The 23,317-nt window shown below is 42.8% G+C and overlaps 1 protein-coding gene across 1 annotated transcript in view; it reads left to right on the forward strand.

The window, feature by feature from the left end:
- The window catches only part of MAP3K4 (mitogen-activated protein kinase kinase kinase 4), a gene marked incomplete in the record, with an annotated part of 2,414,579 nt that overhangs the window by 1,420,116 nt on the left and 971,146 nt on the right, over window positions 1–23,317 (forward strand). The window contains 2 exon segments of the mRNA XM_044068025.1: window positions 21,101–21,200; window positions 21,294–21,377. Coding sequence (XP_043923960.1) covers window positions 21,101–21,200; window positions 21,294–21,377 — 184 coding nt within the window.

A 23,317-nucleotide genomic window follows, 5' to 3' on the forward strand; every position in this document is an offset into this window, starting at 1 on the left:
CGGGTCCAATCGTTTCGGCTCTGACCCCGATCCCTGTGTCGGATCCGAGGGTGTTGCTCATGGAACCGAGAGAGCGCAGCTCACCTTCGGCGTTCGACGTGGTGGAGTGGGTCCTTTCGAGATTTTCGAGATCCCCTGCTCCTGCTACGGATCCAGCCAACACTCCCTCACAGACGGGCTTGTCTTCCATCATCCGGCCTCAGGGACAGCCTGCGTCGACACCCCACCCAATTCCACTGGAGGAACATGACCCTGTTGGTGTGCCCTCCTCTGACAGTCCCACCGAGGACGTCCCTCACAAACGCAAGTGTAAGAGGAGGCACTTGGACTCCCCCGAGTCCCTCACGGATGACACCGATTTAGAGGAAGGGGAAGGTTCCCCTAGGTCACCGCCCGAAGAAGTCTCCTTTGGAGACATGGAAATGCTACACCTAAAAGGAGGGTGGTCAGCCCAAAAGCCTTCCTCGGATGAGTCTGTGTTTCTGGAGGCATTTGACGCAGGCTTGTCTACCTCTTGGGTGTCCCCTCCAGCCGGCCCCCTGGTAGACCTCATTACTACCAGGGCGTGGAAGGAGCCGGACACTGTAGAGCCATTCCCCAGGAGACCAGATAAGATCCTTAGCCCCCCTGTGGATAGGACAGCGTGGAGTAAAGGTTCCCTGGTAGGTGCCATGGTGGTGGCGGCTGCCACCAAGAAGGAACTGGCACAGGATAGTTCCTCGGTCCATCCTCCTGATAAGGAGTCTCGGACGATGGATCGTATCGGAAAGCAGATGTTTGCTTTGACTACCTTTTTCCATAAGGGCGCTGAATTACTTGGCCCATGTGATTAGGCTTCAGCGGGATCTGGTGAAGGAATATGCTGTCTTTCCCCCTGAGTCCATGTCGGCCGAGGACAAACGGACCTTCTCAACTCGCATGGCCACTCTAAAATTGGTATTGAACACGTCTATGCGGCTACTCTCCCATGCCACGGAGGGGGCCGCTAGAGCCAGCGGATCAGGCATCGCCTTATGGCATCACGCCTGGCTCCAACTTTGTGATTTTGCGGAACCCTTCAAGGCGTCCTTCGCGAACGCTCCCTTCGGTTCTACCCTGTTTGGCAAGACCATCCGCGATACATTGTTCTAGAGCGAGAAAGACGGGAAGACGCTGTCACCGTCTGAATCCGCTTCTCGACTCCTCAAAGGTCCTTTTTCCAGGAACCAGCGAGGACAAAAGAAGATGTGGTTCTGGAAGTCTTAGCAGTCCCGTTACGCTCCGGACCCTTCGTCCTTCAGAGGCAGAGGGGGACAAGGTGGACATCGGCCCAGAGACAGAGGGGGGGGCCCGAAGAATTTTGGGTCGCGGGAACCGTTTTCTGATCGACCCACTCAGCAGCCCTGAGGGGTTGCCCGACTGCTCCTCTCTGGAGGCAGTGGGGGGGGGGGGCGTTTTTCAAAGCACCTGGCACAATGGGAGTTCACGTCAGATTGCTGGGTGCTTCGAATAATATCCAGAGGCTACTCTATTCCCTTCGTAAATCTTCCTCCTCAATCGAGGCTCCTCCCCGATGTTCCGTCCAGTCAGAGGGAGGCTGCAGCTTTAGAAATAAAGAAGCTGCTAGAAAAAAAAAGCCATCCAGCACGTCCCCCCAGACCAGTCAGGGTTAGGCAACTACTCCAGGTTCTTTTTGGTGCCAAAAAAGACGGGGGGCTTAAGACCAATTCTCGACCTTTCTGCAGTGAACCTCTTCATTGCCAAGGGGAAATTCTGGATGGTCACTCTTCTATCCATTCTCCCCCTGTTGCAGGAGAAAGACTGGATGTGCTCCATAGACCTCAAGGATGCGTACTACCACATTCTCATGGACAGGCGATCCAGGAGGTTTCTCCGCTTTCGGTTGGGGGACAGTCATTTCCAGTTCAGGGTCCTACCATTCGGTCTCACCACAGCCCCCAGGGTGTTCACCAAGGTCATGGCAGTAGTAGCGGCCCACCTGAGACTTCAGGGAATACAGGTTTTTCCTTACCTGGACGACTGGCTCCTTGCCGCCTCCACCAGGCATCTACTTTGCTCAGCCAGGGATTGCTTCCTGCTTTTATCCTCCAAGTTGGGGATCATTATAAATCACAAGAAATCGTCCGTTCAACCAGTCCAAGTCCTGGACTTCATAGGGGCCAGAATAGACATGCTTCAGACCAAGGCCTTTTTGACGTCGGACAGACTTCGCAACTTAACCCTTCACATTCTAGCACTCCTTCAGTCTCCAGCCCCATCAGCGGAGTTAGTCCTGAGAGCCTTAGGGTCCATGGCAGCAGCAATCAACCTTTCGCCCTTAGCTCGCTTGCACATGAGGGTTCTCCAGTGGACCTTGTAGGTCCAGTGGTCCATCCTTCAACACTCGGACTCTCCAGTCCCCCTCAGCAGAGTTTGGAGAAGTTCCCTCATATGGTGGCTCCAATCTCGAGAGCTTCGGGAAGGACGACCGTTCATAATGCCACAACACCAAGCCACGGTAACCATGGACGCTTCTCGCCTTGGGTGGGGTTGCATGGGCAGAACTGTCCAAGGTACGTGGACTCTCACAAGAGACCGTTCTGCATATCAGTGTTCTGGAGATGAGAGCGGTGCTTCCAGCATTGCAAGCTCTTCATACCTTTCTCCCTCCAGGGACTATTGCAATTCAGGCAGACAACATGTCAGTGGTTTGGTACATCAGCAAACAGGGGGTGACCAGGTCTTACCCTCTTTGCCGAGAGGCCATGAGAGTGTGGGACTGGGCGATATCCACCAACCGTTTTCTGTTAGCAACACACATTTGCGGGTCGGTCCAACATCCTAGCGGACAAGCTGAGTCGAACTATCCTCTCGCCTTACGAGTGGTCTCTGAACCCCTTAGTAGTGAAACAGATCTTCCGCAAGTGGAGTCAGTCTTGCTGCTATCTCTTTGCATTGCCATCAAACGCGAAGTGCAGCGAGTATTTCTCTAATCCCCCCCCCGGGGGGGGGGGGGAAGCCCCAGAGACGCTCTAGTCCATGCTTGGCCATCCGGTCTTCTTTATGCTTATCCTCCTCTTCCGTTGATGACAAAACATTTACAGAAAGCTCGTCGGTTGGGGAACAAGATTATCCTCATAGCCCCATTCTGGCTTCATCAGACCTGGTTCCTGTACCTACAGTCTCATCTTGTAGCTTTTCTTTGGATCTTAGATCCCATCCTGGATCTGATTTCTCATCCTTCGGGATTGGAAATTCCAAATCTGGACGACCTCAAGCTCTCAGCTTGGTTGATCCAGTTCCATTAGTTGCCAGGACTCCCGGTATCTCGTCAGCAGTTAGATCCATCCTGGTAGCGGTGCATAAGCCTTCTGCCAGGAAGGTTTACAACAGCAAATGGAAACGGTTTTCCATTTGGGCCTCGCATAGGAGTTTGGATCCTTTCATTGCTCCCATTCCAGCAGTGCTTGATTTCCTATTGCATATTTTTCAGCAAGGGGCCAGTTCTTCTACTGTAAAGGTTCAAATGGCTGCCATTTCCCATTTTCACATTGGAAACAATCTTAGTCCTTTAGCTTCCACTAAGATTTGTAAGACCTTCTTGAAAGGCACCTTCCTTTTGAGACCTCCTACTAGGAACGCTGTTCCCCCATGGGACCTAACCTTGGTCCTTCAGGCTCTAACTGGACCACCCTTTGAGCCTGCAGCTTCTGTTGATTTAAAATTCTTATCTTGGAAAACTGCTTTCCTAATAGCTATTACTTCAGCTAGAAGGGTGTCAGAGCTCCAGGCCCTTTGTGCTAACCCCCCCATATCTTGTTTTCCATAAGGACAGAGTCTCTCTCAGGACTAACCCTTCCTTCTTACCTAAAGTGGCTTCTGAGGCGAACATCAATCAGTCCATTAATCTACCTGTTTTCTTCCCTATCAGAGTAAAGGGGAATACAAACTTCATTTGTTAGATGTTCATAGACAATTGTGTTTTTTACCTGCACAAAACAGCTGCCTTTTGCAAGTCAGAGCAGCTCATTGTTTCCTTTGCGAAGCCCTTCTTTGGTAATCCAGTTTCTGAAGGTGACTTTAGCTAGATGGATTTCTCAATGCATTTTGCTCACATACAAGATATCTAGTCGGCCAGAGCCCTTAGGGGTTCATGCTCATTCTACCCGTTCTATGGCTACTTCTGCTGTGTTCTGGTCAAGAGTGCCCTTGGATGACATTTGTTCTGCGGCTACTTGGGCTTCCTCTCATACCTTTATCTCTTTATAAATTGGATTTAATATCCAAAGGAAGGGCAGCTTTTGGCTCTGCAGTGCTCCGGAATATCCTTCCTTAAGGACCTCCCAAGTGTTTGGTAGCTGGGGACTCTGTCCCACAGGTTGCTGATCAAATGAAGTTAACTACTTCAGATAAAGAAGTTATGTACTCACCATAACGTTCCATCTGAGTAGGTAACTTTATTTGTCAGCAGCCGACCCCCCCTCCTTCCCCCTAACCTGGTCCTTTGGCTATCTGAATCCTACAATGATTCAGCCTGTTGGTATTCACTAGGTTAGGATGTTTTTTAGGTTGTTGTTTTGTCTTGGTGAAATTGTATAATGGGCAAACGCGATCTGAGGTCTGGAAGGAGGTAGGATATTATGGGTAAGGGGGAGGAGCTTGGAGCTCGGATCTTTAGCTTGGAAAGCTGCCGGCTCGGATCCAGGTCAGATCCGATACCCAGAGGTTGCTGACAAATGAAGTTACCTACTCAGATGGAACGTTATGGTGAGTACATAACTTATTTTTCCTCTATATCTATGCCAATTATGACTGTTTCTGTATTTTCTTTATTAACATAATCTGTAAGAGAAATTATCCTTTTAATATTGTCATGCATGTGTCTATGATGTATAAATCCAGTTTGATCATTATTTATTGTTTTGGATAGTGGTATGTTCATTCTGTTAGTTAATATTGTCATAAATATCTTGTAGTCATTATTTAATAATGATATAGGTCTATATGAGGTGCAGAGGTTTGGGGATTTGTTTTCCTTTAGGATTGGTATGATTAAGGAATACCTCCAAGAGGGTGGTATTAAAACTTGTGACTGAATTTCTAAGAGTTTTATGGAAGAGGGATAGTATCTTTGAAGGAAAAAGTGTATATATTTCCATAATTATGCCTTCTATACCTGGAGCTTTATTATTTTTACCCTCTTTTATTGTATCTGTAATTTCTTTGTAGGATAAGGGTGCTTGCAGATCTAGTTTTAATTTTTCTAGTATTTTTTTTATATTAGAACATTTTTCATATAGATTTATTTGAGTGATATGTATATTTTCTTTTTGGAAATGTTCCATATAGTGATTTCTATAGTTATGAAGAATGTCACCTATATCAGAGACATTTTCCTTTTTTTCAAGGAAGATGCTTTTATTGTTATTAGCTTTTGATTGTATTTTGATTCTTGTGGATAAATTATGTAGATATTTGGGAGAAGTGGCCAAGGTATTAATTTTTATTTTTTCTAAAGCTAAATTAGTTTTGTGTGTTCACATTTCATTGTATTTATTGTTTAATACTTCTTTCTTTTTCATCTCCAAATGATTTTGATTTTTTTCATCTTTTATTGACAAAAGTTTGGATTGTAGATCTAATAATTCAGAATCCCATTCTCTGATTTATTTTTTTAACTAAGTTAGGGTTTTACCATATATGTAAGCTTTTAATGAGCCCCATATCATTATTTTATTTATCTCTGTGGTGTAATTGATATCTAAGAAGAACTGTAATTTAGATAACCAAGGTTTGAACTCTTTAATTTTAGTTATATATGCTGGAATTCTGGTGTTAAAGATTAATGGTTTGTACCCATTTTTAAGTTTTAGTATCAATGAATTGTGGTCTGAAAAGGAGCAGGGAGTGATTGAGAAATTAATGATTTTAGAGTGCAAGTCATGGGCAGCAAATATTTTATCTCTTCTAATTTGGGTACCAAATCTGTGATCTTGATGGGAAAACAACAAAGATTTATCTTCTTTATATTTGAAAGCATCTACAAGATGAAATTATTCTACCCACTTTTTTAAGCTTTTGATATAGCAGACGTACGCAGCGGTCTTTTATTTGTAGTTTCAGAAATATCAAACACACAGTTAAAATCTCCTCCTAATATTAAGTTGCCTTTATAGTTATTTGAAATGAAATCCAAGTTTTTTTTAACAGTTCCTGTTCCAATGCCTGGGAACCAGTATAGATTGGCTATGGTCCATGTTCTGTTATTATACTTAACTGTTACTAATGCCATAAGGCCTTCTTTAGCTTCATACTTAAAGATGATTTCTGGGTTAATCACATTTGTTTTCCATAAAATTTTTACCCCTTTTGTCTTTGTCTTATAAGTGGATTGTGCCAATATCATATATTCCTTAGGATTCTGTTTGTAATTGTCATTTGTTTTGAAATGAGTTTCTTGAAGGAAGACAATTTGTGCTTTGTTCAGTTTTAAATATTTCAGTAGATTTGATCTCTTGCTAGGATTGTTTAAGCCATTGGTATTTAAAGATAATAAAGTTTAATCCATCTTAAGTTAGACTATGTATTTTTTGTTCTGACTATTAAACATTTTCCTCTGATAAGTGTAAAGTAAATGTTTGAGCTTTTAAATGAAATTATCAGTTTTATACTTTTGAGTGTTTACCAATAAAGTAATGTTTTGGTCAGGCATATTAAACGTTTTTTTTGTGAAATACATTTAAATTAATAAATGTTAACAAAACTAAGATCCGCACTAGCCATGGAATGAAAATCATTCCTAATCTGATGGATAAACCTAAATCCATCAGATTATCACTCATACCTTGACAATCCAGAACATCTGAGCTCCATAAATTGAATTATCATGTGGAGAATATTTGTAATGGGAATAAGCAATATTTATATTATTTTGAACAGATATAGTACTGTTGTAGATTAGACAGAATTCTAATATAATATATAAATGTCTACTTATTGTATAAGCAGTTAATATTTACATGAAAGATAGATGACAAGCAGTTAAATCATAGTAAAGTAGGATGCATCATATATAAAACCTCAGTAAAAGATTATAGTACACAGTTATTTGACATATTCACCATTATTGATGTCTTTCAAAACTTATTTAATTTAAATAAATGGTAATAATATTTATACCTAATGTTTTATAATACAATGTATTTTACTTGATTCATCAGAAGTTATATTTCATTGTTTGCCAGCATTAAAGTAATCACTTTGTTGCTAACTTAGTTAAAGCATCAAGTTTGTTTTTCTGTGAACTGCGGTGGTGGTGCTGCGGTAGCGTTGTCACCTCACAGTAAAGACGTTATCCTGTTCGATTCTCAGCTAAAGCGTCTTCTGTGTGGAGACATGTGTGAATGGGCATACCTTCGTTGAAGGTTGTGCGTCAGAGCTGGCAACTCGGTATGTAAAAATCTACTGCCAATCATTAGCGGACCGGAGTTCCGCTGTGGCGACCCCTAACCGGGAAAAGCCGAAAGATACAACAACAGTGATGAAAGTTAGTGCATTTTAATTATCAGTGCATCCCTCTTCGCCCCCATTTCCTGCATATAAGGATTTATATTTATATTAAATACCATTCACTAGTTCATGTGGTGTGGTGTGTTTCCAGGCTGTTCTTAAAATATCCAAACCAATATTTGTCCTGTTCCATTTTACCAGCCTATTCCATGCAGTGACCACTCTGCCAGTGAACCACTCAACACACCTTCCATTCCCACAGATATTTCCACAAAGGAATCTGATGACTCTCTAGCACTTCCTGGCAACCCCAAACACCCCTAGAATCAGATATCCCCATATCCCCAACACGTCCGAGCATGCTCACCTCCCAGACCCCACTGCAAAGGGGGTACCGCGCTCTTAGTCTTTCACAATAACTCAAACTTCCACTCTTATGTAAGTCCTTAATGTGTTTGGACCAAAATACATTTTAAATGTAAAATTGTGCTTATTTTTTTTTTTTTAATCAAGAATCAACTTAAATGAGCTAAACAAAGTGTTGCGAGACCATCAATATATGTACATGTGGTTTAAAACAGCCCTTTTATGATATATATATATATATATATATATATATATATATATATATATATATATATATATATATATATATCTATATATTTTTTTTTTTTAAACCAAAAACTTCATTGCCGAGAATCATCTTGGAGGCTCCTGAGAGCCTTTAAGCATTATCGTCACTCTGTCACCATAGCAACCTGGGAGCAACTGTTTCTGTTAGTGTGTCTGTGTACTGCATACCAGAGTCTCGCGATGCACCTGAAGCAAAGCTTCACTTCGCTGCAACTTCAAGCCTAAATTCCCTCCCTTTTAGCGAGGCAGCAGCTAGGAAAAGAACGGAGAGCAAACCGATCAAAAAAAAAAAAACCTCCCAACAAGTCACCACAACAAGAGATAACACATTCTTCCAGCCTTCCCACCCTTCACTCAGCAGATGTATAAACAAGCTATTCTCTTCCAAAATATCCCAAATCAGTTTTATCTACCCCCCTTCCCCTGGATCCAGGCAAAAACACCAAATGTCTCTTCCTAATATACAAGTGTCAGTAAACTTCGATCACAAGCCGCAACCCACAGTTTCCCAGAGACGAAAACTGCAACGTACAAGAGCTGCCAGACACAGCTACATCCACACACACCATGTCAGGCTTTATCGAACAGCACTTGAAGCTATGATACCTGCCATAATTGATATTAACTATGTTTAGACAGAACAATAATGACATTTGTACTAGCTGCCAGACACTACTGCATCCATGCACACCATATCAGGATTGATCAACCAGCACTCGTAGCTGTGATACCTGCCATAATTAATATTAACTATATTTAGACAGAATAATGATGATGTTTGTACTCATACTGCGGTGGTAGTGCTGCTGTAGCGTTGTCGCCTCACAGACGTTGCCCGTTCGATTCTCAGTTAGAGCGTCTTCTGTGTGTCGACATGTGTGAATGGGCGTTCCTTCGTTGAAGGTTGTGCATTAGGCCCGGCAAGCCAGCACGTAAAAGTTTACTGCCAGTCATTAGCGGACCGGAGTTCCACTGTGGCGACCCCTAACCGGGAAAAGCCGAAAGAGACAACAATGATGATGTTTGTACTAAGAGCTTGCTACTATTATTTAACCAGGATATACATGACATTGCTAAATCATACTTTAACTGAAGAAGGCATTAGTCTCCATGACAGCATTTTTTTTTTCAAAACACACTGCTGTTACTGCTATTATATATGATGTTAATTTGTTACATTTGAGTTTGAACTCTGATGAATGGTACCTTGTTGAATTTGTTAATTAATTATTTAAATTATTATAAGTAAACTCAATGAAAAATTAACAAGATAAGTATTCATTGAGTTCAAGTAGGGGAATAGAAACGTCTGTTTGTATTATATGTTGCTTTGTGTGGCTTATATATAATGTAAATAGTAACCCTTCTTGACCTACCTTTGTTTGTGAAGAATTATTAGACTCTCTGATCATTCTGAATAAATCAATTACTGTTTCTCAGTTGTTTAAGAAACCCTCTTTTTTTTTAAATAAAAACAGATGACAAGTGATGTACCATATCATTTGATACTTTGAGAGATGTAGTTAGTTATTTTTTTGGGATAGCTATTTTGGAATACATTTTTTGTTTCTTCTTTCTAGCATCAGTCCAATGATTTGTTTCTTTTATTTTTTTTAAGAGTAGGGGCCATCCATTCCAGTCCTTCTGGGATAGACACTGTGTTGTTTTTGATGAATAAAGCAGCTTCTAAGTTATTAAAGTTCATCATCTCATTGGCAAAAAATATTTTTATCTTGGCTGGAAAGGCCAGCTGTGCTTTAATGTTGTTTTATTTCAATGGTTTTATTATTGGCCAGACTTTTTTTTCCTTTGTTCTAGTATTCTGGAAAGAATAATCATTGTCAGAACTTATCAGGCTTTGATTGTATTTTAAGGATGATTTTCTCCAAGCAGATTTTAATATTAGTTCCTTGTACAGAAATGAAAGAAATTTTATAACTATGGATGTTAAGTTGTCTATCTCACCTTTGTTCGACTCTGCCATCTTCTATAGCTCAAGAGCTGTTTACTGGCTCGAGGCTACCCCTTATCCCGTGATGCCTAGCACTAGCTCTCCAGATCTCGTTTGCCGCTTCACCTGCGAGGTGTCGTTTTTCTGGCTCAGGCTTGTATTGAGTTTATTATAGAACTTTTTTAGTAGGGTATTCTTATTTTTAGTTTTATACTTGTTGTGGTAGTTGCGTGTATTTTTTTGTAGTCCTCCCTCTCCTCTTAGAACTCATTTTAATTAGAGAGTTCTACCCCTCCCCCTCCTTATCCTTTTATTATCAGGTTAGCCGTTTAGGTTAGAGGCTTTCCTTATACTTTCTTGTTAGGCCAGCTGTTTGAGTTAGATGCTTCCTAAAAAAAAAAAAAAAAAAACTTTAGTCTGTATTATACTGTACTTTCGGTGTTTTTTTCTGTAGACTGTATATTGGTTATTAGCTAGTGTTGTCTTGTTGGTTTCAGGATGTCTAAAGAATCCAAGGTCTCTGGGTTCAAGAAGTGTGACTCATGCTGTCACAAAATGTCTCTGACAGACGGGCACACTTATTGCGTATATTGCTTAGGCGCTGTGCACCTGCAAGACTCTTGTTCTATTTGCCATGCATTTAGTCCAAGAGTTCTGCAGGAGCGTAAGAATAAGCTTATTCTTAGGGGCCTTTTAAAGCCCCAGGATTCACCGGCCAAGACTCAGCCTGTGAAATCCCCAAAATCATCCAAATCTTCGGCTCCAAGTGTGAAGCCATCTTTGGTTCAGACTGTACCTGCTAATTCTGTTCCTGCTGGAACCGATAAGACTGTCTCCCCGTTGGCTCCATCAGAAACTTCGGAGCCGTCGCAGAGCCACAGGAGGCTGAGGTCACCCTCTCTGCAATCGATTAATTCGGCTCCTCAGTCTCTCCTGCTTCAGAGCAAGTGCAGTCACAGATCATCTCACTCCTCTCGATCCTCTATGCTATTGGATCACGACGTGGAGAGAGTGGTCAGTAGGTTGCTTAAGTCGCAGGCACTTGCCAAGATGTTGTCCAGCCCTCCTCAACAGGTGTCGGCTCCGTCCACTTCTATCGATGTTCCTCCTTCGATTCCATTGAGCTCGGAGCCGGAGTTCATTGGGGTTCGAGTAGTGGAACCGTCAGCTCCAATAACTCTTTCTCCTTTGGTTCTGTCGTCTGCTCCGATTCCCTTGGTGGTGCCGTTCGTCGAGGGATTTGGGCGTGGGGCTCCCTCGTCAGCTCCGAGGGGGCAAGTGGCATCGGACCCTTGTTTGACCCCGTTCTCCCTCTCGGAGCTTCGGCACAGGTGAGCTCAGCTCCTACATCGGCCTCGGAGCCATCACCCTCGGTGCGGAGAAGGATTACGATTTCTTTGGAACCGGAGTCTTCTCTGCATCGTGGCAGGGATACCTTTGATGTCATGAGGAGTGTGCTGGCCACTGAGTCAGCGCCACTATCGGCCCCATCGGCTCCGTCCCCTGTAGTGCCTGTGCCAACCTCTGCTCCTCCTCCAGAACCCAAGCTTGAGGAACCGGTGCTGCAGGGCACCCCATTGGGTGTTTCCTCTTCTTCCGAGGCATCCCCTGACTATTCAGAGGAGCCCCCTCGTAAGAAAAAGTGAAAGAGGAAGCACATTGACTCCCCTGAGTCTGTCACTTCTGATACAGACTTAGATGACTCGGAAGGGTCCCCGAGATCCCCCTCTGAAGAGGTTTCCTTTTCTGACATCCTCGAAATGACTAAGCAGAGGGGGAACTGGAATCCCCTAGCCCCTACCGAGGATGAGTCTGTATTCCTGGATGCGTTCGGTTCCCGACCTTCCACCTCCTGGGTTTCTCCGCCTTTCGATCCACTTTTGTCAGTGGTGGCTCGAAAGGCTTGGTCAGCTCCGGATACAGTGGAACGAACTCAGAGACCACCTGGTAAATTCATTACAGCACCCCAGGACAAGCAATTCCTTTCAAAAGGTGTTCCTGTTAATGCCGTGGTGGTAGCAGCAGCCACGAAAAAGGAGTTAGCAGAAACTTCTTCGTCTGTCCATCCTCCTAACAAGGAGTCTAGGACCATGGACAGATATGGGAAGCAAATGTTTGCTTCAGCGACCTTTTCTATGAGGTCACTGAACTACTTATGCCATTTTATCCGGCTTCAGAGGGATCCCCTTAAAGAGCTCGGAGATGCCCTTCAAGATCCATCAGTGAGGGGGCTCAAGCTAAAGTGGCTTCCCAGCTGGCTACCCTTAATTCTGTAGTCAACTCCTCCATGAGGCTCATTTCCTATGCAGCCGATGGTGCAAGTAGAGACGCAGGTACGGGTGTGGCCCTGAGGAGACATGCCTGGATGCGGCTGTGTAATTTTGCGGAACCCTTTAGAGCGTCATTCACCAACACCCCCTTTGATGGTTTCTTTCTTTTTGGACCACAGGTGAAAGACACTTTGACTAGATGCGAGCAAGAAGGCAAGACTCTCTCTTCTGTGGGAGTCCATTTTTCCACTCCTTCCAAACCATACCCCAAGGGTCAGAAGAGTGGTAAAATGTGGTTCCGAAAATCCCAGGGAGCCTCGCCTGACACACGTAGCGATTTTTCCTCCAGGGGCAGAGGGGGAAACACAACAACAACAGATGCTGCCCTCGTGGCAGAGGGGGTACGCAGAACCAGGGCAACAGAGAATCTTTCTCTGAGAAGCCCTTTCAGCATCCCTGAAGGGTTGCCCAACTGCCCTCCTCTGGCGGCAGTCAGGGGAAGACTTTCTCTGTACCCAAAAGCCTGGCAAAATTAAACCAAGACAAATGGGTATGGTCAAGTATATCCAGAGGTTACAAAATTCCCTTCTCTCAGCCCCCTTTACCTTCAAGCAAATCCCTTCCAGATGTTCTACCCAATGTGAGGGATCCAAGCAGTCATAGAAGTTTCAAAACTGCTAGAAAAAGAGTCATCCAGGAGGTCCCAGCAGACCAACACGGATCCAGAACTTACTCAAGGTTCTTTATGGTACCAAAAAAGATGGGGAATGGAGACCAATTCTGGATCTCCGCAGAGTGAACAAGTCTGTTCAAAGAACAAAGTTTCGGATGGTCACGCTACAGTCCATTCTACCCTTTTTTGGGTCAGGACAATTGGATGTGCTCCATAGATCTTCAAGATGCGTACTATCACATCAAAATGGACAGGCGTTCAAGGAGATTCCTTCGCTTCCGGCTGGGAGCCAGTCATTACCAGTTCAGAGCTCTGCCCTTTGGTCTCACCACAACCCCAGGGTGTTCACCAAGTGTATGGCAGTGGTCACGGCTCACTTGAGGCATCGAGGATTCCAGGTGTTTCCATATCTAAACGACTGGCTCCTCACTGCTACTACCATGCATCAACTTCTCCAATCCAGGGACTACACAATCACAATCTGCTCCCAGCTAGGCATCACAATAAACTTCGAAAAATCTGCCTTGTTGCCCTGTCAGTCTATTACCTATATAGGAGCAGACTTAGACACAAGGAACATGTCCGCAAGGCTGCCGCCAGACAGGGTGTCTACAATTCGCCAGCAAGTTCAAATTTCTAATGCAGAGCAAAAGGATCCAAGTCAGGTTTGTCCTTCAAACTGTTGGTTCCATGGCAGCGGCAATTCTTCTAATCTCTCTGGCCCGCTTTCACATGAGAATCCTTCAGTGGCTTCTGTTCACACAATGGTCTTTCCAACAGCTGCCCATGTCTCACATGATCATGATTACAGAAGCATGCAAAAGGCACCTTTCCTGGTGGATGGTCTCCCCACTAGTGTCTCAGGGCAGACCCTTCATTCAGCCCCCTCCAGTGGCCACAGTGACCACAGACGCCTCCCTGATAGGGGGGGGGGGCATTATCAGGGCAGGACAGTCCAAGGCACTTGGCAGCCTCACGAGTGTCATCTGCATATAAACATCCTAGAAATGAGAGCCGTGCTCCTAGCGTTGCAAGCTCTTCAGGACTCTCTCCCTTCTGGGACCTTTGCAATTCAAATGGACAACATGTCAGTGGTGTGGTACATCAACAAGCAGGGCGGAACCAGGTCCTATCCCCTATGTCGAGAAGCACTCAGACTCTTGCAGTGGGCGAGTTTTTCCCAACGATTTCTGATTGCAACGCACATCCCTGGGAGGTCCAACGTCATAGCGGACAGGCTCAGCAGAGCTATTCTCATATCTCACGAGTGGTCTCGGAATCGGGTAGTTGCGGATCTAATCTTCTGCAAATGGGGACAGCCTTGCTGCAATCTGTTTGCCACCCCCTTCAACAGCAAATACAGCAACTACTTCTCCATTCTTCCGCTTCCAGGTCACTCTCCCAGAGACGCTCTAGTCCACGATTGGCGTCAGGGAATCCTTTATGCCTTCCCTCTGTTTCCCCTGATACCGAAGCTCATACAGAAAGCTATATCGTTGGGCTGCAAAATGATCCTCATTGCCCCCTACTGGCCTCGACAGATATGGTTTCCGTTCCTGCATCATTACCTTCTTGAGCAGCCCCGGACTCTGGATCCCATTCCAGACCCGCTGATTCATCTATCGGGCGGGTTGCATCAATCCCTTCAAACACTCCAGCTCACAGCTTGGCTGCTCCAATTCCAACCCTAGCCAGGCTTCCCAGCATTTCCCCAGCCGTGCGTGAGATTGTGTCCTCTCACAAGTCCACGACTAGAAAAACTTATGCTAGTAAATGGAAACGTTTTTCTTGTTGGGCAGAGGCTAGGAACATGGATCCCTTTTCAGCCCCAGTCCACGAAATTTTGGAGTTCCTAGCACAACTCTTTCATTCTGGGTCTGCTTCTGCTACAATCAGGGTTCAATTGGCGGCCATTTCTAACTTTCATGTTTGGTTGTCTAATTCAAACATTGTCTCATAAGCTCTGTAAAGCCTTTCTAAGAGGGACTTCTATCCTTAGACCTTCAATGAAAGATCCCCCTCCTCCTTGGGACCTTAATTTGGTACTAACCTCTTTAATTATGCCCCCCCTTTGAACCTGCAGCGTCCTGCTCAATTAAATTCCTATCTTGGAAAACACTCTTTCTGGTGGCTATTACATCAGCCAGACGCATCTCTGAACTTCAGGCACTATGTGTTCGTCCTCCATACTTGGTTTTTCATAAGGATAGGGTTGCTCTAAGGACAAATCCATCTTTCCTTCCGAAAGTCTGCTCAGAAAATAATTTGAACCAATCTATAGACCTCCCTGTGTTTTTCCCTAACCACACCAACAAGGGAGAATACAAATTACACCAATTGGACATTCATAGACATTTGCGTTTTTACTTGCATAGGACCAAGGATACAAAGAAGTTGGACCAACTATTCCTTTCCTATGCTCTAGGCAAAAAAGGTCTCCCAGTTTCCAAAGTGACTTTATCCAGGTGGTTGTCTCACATTATTACCTTCATTTATCAGGTGAGAAACAGACTTGCCTATCAAACCAAAAGGTCATTCTACTAGGGCTTTGGCCACCTCTGTAGCCTTCCAATCTAGGTTGCCCATGGATTCTGTGTGTGCAGCTGCCACGTGGGCAAATCCTCATACTTTTATTTCCCATTGCAAACTAGATATGGTCTCCAGGAGCAGAGCTGACTTTGGTTCCACTTTTCTGAAGAGTCTGTTCCAATGAGCCGCCCAGGATTGTAGGTGCTAGGGACGCTGTCCCAACCAGCAAGAACGAAGGCGAGATAGACAACTTAACATAAAGAAGTTATGTACCTACCATAACGTTCCATGTTAGTTGTCTTCATCTCGCCTTCTTCTTGCGTCCCACCCTCCGTCCCCCTGTCCTATTGGATCGAGAGGAGTTTTGGTTTCACTGGCTGAGTATTCTCTGGTTTGTTTCCTCTATTGACTTAGAGAGTATGATAGGTATGTTCAACCTGTTCTTGGGCAGGTTGTTTCTCTGGTTGAGTCTGGGGTTAGCTATTACAAACGAGATCTGGGTAGCTAGCGCTAGGCATCATGGGATAAGGGGTAGCCTCGAGCCAGTAAACAGCTCTCGAGCTATAGAAGATGGCCGAGTCGGAGCCGAGGATCGGCTCCGATCCCAACCAGCAAGAAGGCGGCGAGATGAAGACAACTAACATGGAACGTTATGGTAGGTACATAACTTCTTTATCTAGCTGGAGTTTTTCTTGAGTTAGAAGCATGTTTCCTCAGTGCTCTATGTGCCGTTTCAATTCCAAATGAATGTTCCTCTTTTAAGTCTAAAAATTCAGGAATCCAGGTTGTTAAGAATGAAATGTCTTCACCTTCAGTGTTTTCAGGCAGACCAAAGATCCTTATGTTGTTTCTCCTTTCCCTGCTTTCTAAGTCATCTATTTTGTTAAGCAGCTGTGTATTCTGTTTAAGCAGAAATTCCTTTTGGAATTATTCCTCTTTGATACTCCCTTCAATGTAATTTAGAGAAGTCTCTATATTTGCTATTTTTGTATGGTGTTGCTGTAAGAGTAGCAGTCCGTTTTTGAGAATTTAATTTGAGGTTTTCGAAGTCATTTTTAAAGCCATCCATCTTCAAACATAGTTCCTGTAAGGTAGATGTCATCAATTGCAGTTCTTTTTCAAAGCAAAATCTGGGTGAGAATTCCTTGAGGAGTTCATATTCAGTGACACAATACATCTCCAAGTTACTTGACATAAAAATATTTGTATATCTCCACCAAAATTGATATGTATGTAGATTAGTAGTTTATCTATAGATTTCTGACTTTTTAAACTTGAAAATAATAACATTTTCCTATATTATACTAGTTTATGGAGCTCTCAAAATTCACTGCTCTCAGTTGGCTATCTAGGCTCCACCCCACTCTAACATTATTGATCACTTCCATGATAATTTTTTCCATGGCTTTACATATAAGACTATTGAGACCTATGGGGTCTGTAGATGGCTCACCTTTGTGCAGAGATGACTGTAGCTGTTCTTTATTCATAAGGCATGAAGCCTGTTTGGAGGCAACAGTTAAACAGCAATTCCAGAGGGCCTGATAGGTCAGGGTTTATTTTATTTAGAAGGCATCCTAGGATATTGTCTGGGGCCCATTGATGCAGTGTTCTTGGCCTTAAGGACCTGTTCCCTAATGATAGCAGGGGAGTTGTATTTGATGGTATTTCCTGAGGGAAGATTGCTGGGGAAAGGGGTAAAGTTGGAGCAGAATTTGTCAGCCAGTAAGTTTGCTATATCTTCTGACTCCGTATATGTGGCTCCATTTACAATGAGCTCTGCGCACAATTGTGTATTGCCTTTGAGGTTGCGGACTTTGCTAAAGAATGCCTTGTGGTTGTCCTTGGCGTTGAAGGTCAGATTTACCTAAAATTTGCCTTTGGTAGACTTTATTTGTCCTCTGAGTTGTTTTAGTTGGATGAGAGAGCTTTTTTCCTGCTGGGTGCAGCACCTCCTAATTGTTGCCATAATTTTCTTTCCTCTGTTCTACAGCTTATTGATTTTATGATTACACTAGGGCAGTTTGTTTTTTGGTTTAGTTCTGTACTACTTCCTGGTGGGTACAGCTGCCTCTATGCTGCAATTAACATGCTTGTACAGGGTTTCTGTGAACAGTTCTGCATAGACAGCAGTGTTGTCAGGGTTTATGGGGACTTGAAATTTTGCCAAGTTATCACTTAATAGCAGGAAGTTAGCCTTAGAGTAGCTCCTAAATATTCCAGGGTACGCTGGGAGTCCAGGTTTTATTTTTATTTTTACTTCAAAGGAGACCATTTTGTGGTCTGACCTTACCAGGGAAGACATTACACTAGGGAGTATGCAGCAGTCTCCCGTATTAACGAGGACCAGATCCAGTATGGTTGCACCCCTGGTTGGTGTATTGACAATCTGGTCCAGGGAGTTTGTGTTTACAAAATCCAGGAATCTCTGCACCTGTAAGTTTGGTGTTCTATAGGATTCTCAGTTAATAGTGGGGGAATTAGTCACCCATGAATATGGTATTAGGTTGGATGGTGAGTGTTTCCAGTAAGTTTAAATACAATGGTATAGGTTTCCTGGGTCATAGAGGGGGAACCTATAGCTTGCAAGGAAGTGGTATTGGATTTTGCATATGGTAATTTGAACATGTAGTAGTTCAAATGCATTGTCTTATTTGACCAGCCTTAAGGTATATTTATTTTTGATGTAAATTGAGACACCGCCACCTTTAGTCCTTGTCTTTGTAGTAGCTGGTCTAATTGTGTGGAAGGCATTATAACCTTGCACTGTCGGTGTGCTCTCTGCGCCTTTAAACCATGTCTCAGTGACCACACAGATGTCAGCATTCTCTAGGGTGAAGAGAGCTTCTAGGGAGTGGAGTTTTTTTGTTTAGACTCCATTGAGCAATAATACCTTCAGATTTTCTTGGTTTTGATTTGCAGTGTTAGAAGTACTTTCACTTTGGCATTGCCTAAAAAAGGCACTATGGGGGAAAACAGTGTTTTAGCTAATATTCAAAAGCCTACAGAGAAGAGGTGCAGACCATCCCTGGAAAAGCAGCATGGTCTGTTGACCATCTCCTTCCATGTTGGCAAATATTGCACCCCTTTAGAATGACACCAGAAACTCAAACTAAGCCAATTATTAAAGTCTGTCATCTTTTGTTTGTATTGTGGCATCATCCTTGGAGGAGGTAAAATGCTTTTCCGTGCTAGGCTCATACCAGCCTGGGGCACACTCTGAGAGCTCCATGATGTCTCTCTTCAGGTTGGCATAATGGTTAATTTACTGTACAGACACAGTGTGCATGGTTTGATTCTCACATGGGTTAATTGGCTAGGCTTAAAATAGCTCACAAGGGCAGTTAGCCTACTACTAATCTATGAGTCTATATAGTCAAGGGAGGTACATCTCAGGTCATGTACACCTACATGGACTATGACTGAGTCTTGATAAACTATGTACTGGTTTTGTCTTGCAAAAGTGTTGTATTTGCTGCTCACTAAACTTGGGTTGTGGCTGGAAAGGGTCATCATGGAAGTCCACTTACCCAGTTATCAAATAGTAAATAAGTAGCTCGATGATTCATTGTACTAGAATGGACGTAACAGGACTCAGAATGCCACTGATGAATGGTCACCCAATGTGTTGCGTATCTATAAATGTATACATGTGTATGTATACATATAAGCATATACAAGTGGCATTTGTGTATGAGCAAGTGTAGTGTAAAGCAGAGAGTTGAAACCAAGCCGTGCACAGCAGCTTGCCATTTACAAAAGCTATTGAACTGTGACAGCAAATAAGGCACAAAAAAGCTCAGTGAGCTTTGTTTAACTTTTTTACTTCATTGGCAGCTTAGTTTGTGACTGACCAGAGTAATAGCAATATTAATAACTCACATAACCGATGAGTTTTGTAGCAGTCTTCGTGATAAGCAGTTATTACTGCACACTAGGGCCCACAAGGTGTTTTTTTTTTTCAGTCATGCAGTGGAAGGAAATTTGGGTAGGTATTTTTTCTTTGAGTACTGACTGTTGGCTTACATGAATGTGATCTGCAGAAATAGTTGGTGTTAACAGAAATAGGTTGTGTGATTTAGTGATGGTTCGGAAAAACATTACAGCACTTGACTGCATTCTTACACTCAGTATTTGTATGTGTATGTTGGGGTACTTGTCATTGGTGAAACAGTTTGTTGCAGGTTTATTTTAAAACATGTATTTTCCCCCCATGAGTTGCTGTAATGCATTAGTTGCATGAAAGTGTCAGTTTATCATCAGAGTAGTTTAAATGATGAATTTACTCTGTAAAACTGAAGTGTCCATTTTTGACAGTTCAGTAGTTATAATTTAGATAATCCACATTTCACCATTCCAAATCAGTAGTTTATTTATTTGAGGTTTAGAAAATGATTTGTAGAGAGAGAGAGGAAATAATTGCCTTTGAAGATGTAAAAAAACAAAGGGGGGGGGAGCTATTCGCTTTGCTGTTTTTTTCTTTGCATCACTGCACCCTGACATTCTCCAGATTGTAGTTGTAGTTATTTAAGGTGGGGGAATTGATACTTGCTTTATTTGGCTTTTTCAGTGAAGTAGCCCATTGTTCCTTTCTGCATATTTGTCCATACATCGTATATAATATATATATATATATATATATACACACACACACACACACACACACACACACACACACACACACACACACACACACACATTCCTTCTGATATTACTATGTAAGAAAACATATTTCATGTAAAATAACCCTTGTATCCAGCTGCAGTCTCTTAAAGCTTAAGTAGTGCAGCAGACCTCCAATAAAAGTTGGATTAGCTCTTAATGTGTGCAAAAGTGAACTGAAAAAGGGCAGTGTTTCTTAATTGAACCAATTAAACTGCAAATCAGCAATGTTTCAGACATTTTAAATTCAGAAACTATAGGAATATTCAACTAGAATGCAGCAGTGATTTTAGTAATGTCATGTTAACGGTAGCAACTAAGTTACTAAGCAGCTCAGTGAGTTACTGTGGATACGAAAGATTGAGAAAAACTAGATCATGACAGAAAAAAATGCCTCCCAACCATAGACTACATATGCCGCAATATTTTGAGAGCATTAAAGGGATTTCTGTCCTCTGTACTTGCCACACTGCATCATACTTTTCTCATATTATTGAGCACACAATTGTATTTAACTAGTAGTTCTCCAGTTGCAGTTTAGTCCCATTTCAAGACTACATCTGTCATTGATTATTTAAAATTAGGTATTTAAAAAGCTCTTAGTTTGGACCTCATCAAGAAAGGGTCTAGAATGGGGAGAGGGGATACAATTATTATATCCTGTTAGTGAAAGGAGAGTCCCCATGTGGCAGCTTTTAGATTCAGTGCTGAATGATACTGCTTGATGGTTTATTGTTTACCTGCTGATTAAGATCACTTCAGGTGTTTACTACTCAAGTAAATTAAAACATTGTTTATCTTTTACTGAGACATCTCAGATGCCATTGTTTCAATAAATGCACTGTTTCTTCTGCTAATTGCAGAACAGTAATGGTATACTTCATTCCTGTATAGGAGGTCTGTTATAGAGACCAGTCGAGCACTGAAGGAGTTATTTCACGAAGCCAGGGAAAGAGCATCTAAAGCACTTGGTTTTGCAAAAATGCTAAGGAAGGTAGGTATGGCCAATTCTGTTTCATGAAAATTCATTGTAGAATTAAATATTTATGTACTGAAGCTTTTTCTCTGTGCTTCTCATTTTTTTTAGGATCTTGAAATTGCTGCAGAATTCACTTTATCAGCCACAGTGCCAGAACTTGTACGAGCTCTGAAAGAAAAAAACTATATGAAGGTAATAATTCTGTAACCAATCCCATCATGCACTCTCCTATGTCTGTGGCACAGCTGGTATTTTAATGTGTTAATTACTCATTGGGAGTGTTAGGTTAAAATGTCTCCATGGAAATCTGGGAAAAACAGAGCAAGTAACCCAATTCACACTGAATAATTGATATTGTAGATTCTGAGGGAAAGTTTTCACTTTCTACTGTTTCACATAATTTGTTACCTAGTAAGGTGAAAAACTAGTGAATGAGCTGATGTTCTTCGTGTTTCACTGTTGCAGTCATTACATTTGGGTAATTTGCTGGCAGGTTGCCCTCACTCGGCCTGAATTACAAAGTCTTGTATCCTGCGTTGGTTGCTGTCTTCTCTTCCATGACGTCAGGGGCATAAAACATGCAGCCAACGCCATTTTCTTTAGTCTTATTTGCCGTGCGGTGCCCGAAGCAGAAGCATTTTGCAAGTGCCGGTCAGCCGACTACTGAAATATTCGAGTTTGAGTTTCAGAACCAAAGACTTCACTAAAGCTAAGTACCCCATTAGGGAAACTTTTTTCTTGCTTTTTACTGATGTCAGAAAACGTTAATAGTTGTATTACTTGTGGGAAGCAAACTCCCTGTCAGCCAAACCTTAACAACAGATGCATCAGATTATGCCTGGGGTGCCCACATGGCAGGAAAATGCATTCAGAGCTTATGGACACCAAAACAAATGCATCTACATATCAACCAGAAAGAGATGCTAGCTGTTCAAAATGCCCTAGCAGCCATCAAGGACTTACTTCATCCAGGACAACTACTGATAAAGATGGACAACACCACAGTCATGTGGTATATAAACAAGCAAGGGGGCACACACTCATACCTCCTTTGCAGATTAGCCATGGCACTGTGGGACACAGCTTTGACCTACCAAATACATCTTCAAGCTCAATTCCTGCCAGGAAAACAAAACACTCTGGCAGACAATTTAAGTAGAAATCTTATGGATCCTCATGAGTGGAAACTAAATCCACAAGTCTTCAGCATGATAACAAAGAAATGGGGGAGCCCAGACATAGATCTATTTGTCTCTCCTCAAAATTATCAATTGAAAAGATTCTGCACAAGGACTTATCACAGACAAGCATGGAAAGTGGATGCCCTATCCTTCAGTTGGAAAAACCTATCAGTGTATGCTTTTCCTCCTCTGCCTCTTCTACCCAAGGTCCTCCTAAAAGTCAGACAGGAGAAGCCAGAGATGATATTAATTGCCGCGGACTGGCCCCGCCAATACTGGTACCCAATCCTAAGGAACTTGGCTCAATACCCAGCTTGGACATTGCCTCAAAGACCGCAACTACTGTCTTAGCAAAACAATCAGATCCTGCACAATCAACTACAGACTCTGAACCTGGCAGCATGGCTAATCATGTAGTCATACAAACAACACCTCTCAGTAAAGCTGTGATGGATGTCATTTTGGAAGCCAGAAGGCCTAGTAGTAGAAAATCTTATGCTGACAAATGGAAGAGAGTCTGTGCTTGGAATCAAGCACAAGGAACTGATACAACAGAACCAAATATTCCTCAGATATTACAATACTTAACTAAGATGTTTGACAAAGGCCCATCTTTCTCATCAATCAAAATCTATGCCTCTGCCATTTTGGCTCATTACAATACAGAGCCAACAATCTTTTCTCATCCTTTACTAAAGCAGTATCTTAAAGGAGCCAAAATTTAAGGCCTCCTAGAAGATCACCATTACCTACATGGGACCTCAATTATGTGTTGGAAAAGCTCACCCTGCCTCCATTTGAACCAGCTGCTACCGCTGATCTAAAGTTCTTATGGAAAACAGCTCTGCTACTAGCAATTACTTCAGCAAGAAGAGTTTCAGAGCTACAGGCCCTCATGGCTGTAGAGCCTTTTATCATATTTTACCCAGACAGGGTGTCTCTGAGGACAAA

The sequence above is a fragment of the Protopterus annectens genome, chromosome 1.part0, assembly GCF_019279795.1.
Source record: "Protopterus annectens isolate FY-2018-M chromosome 1.part0, PAN1.0, whole genome shotgun sequence".
NCBI lineage: Eukaryota > Metazoa > Chordata > Ceratodontiformes > Protopteridae > Protopterus > Protopterus annectens.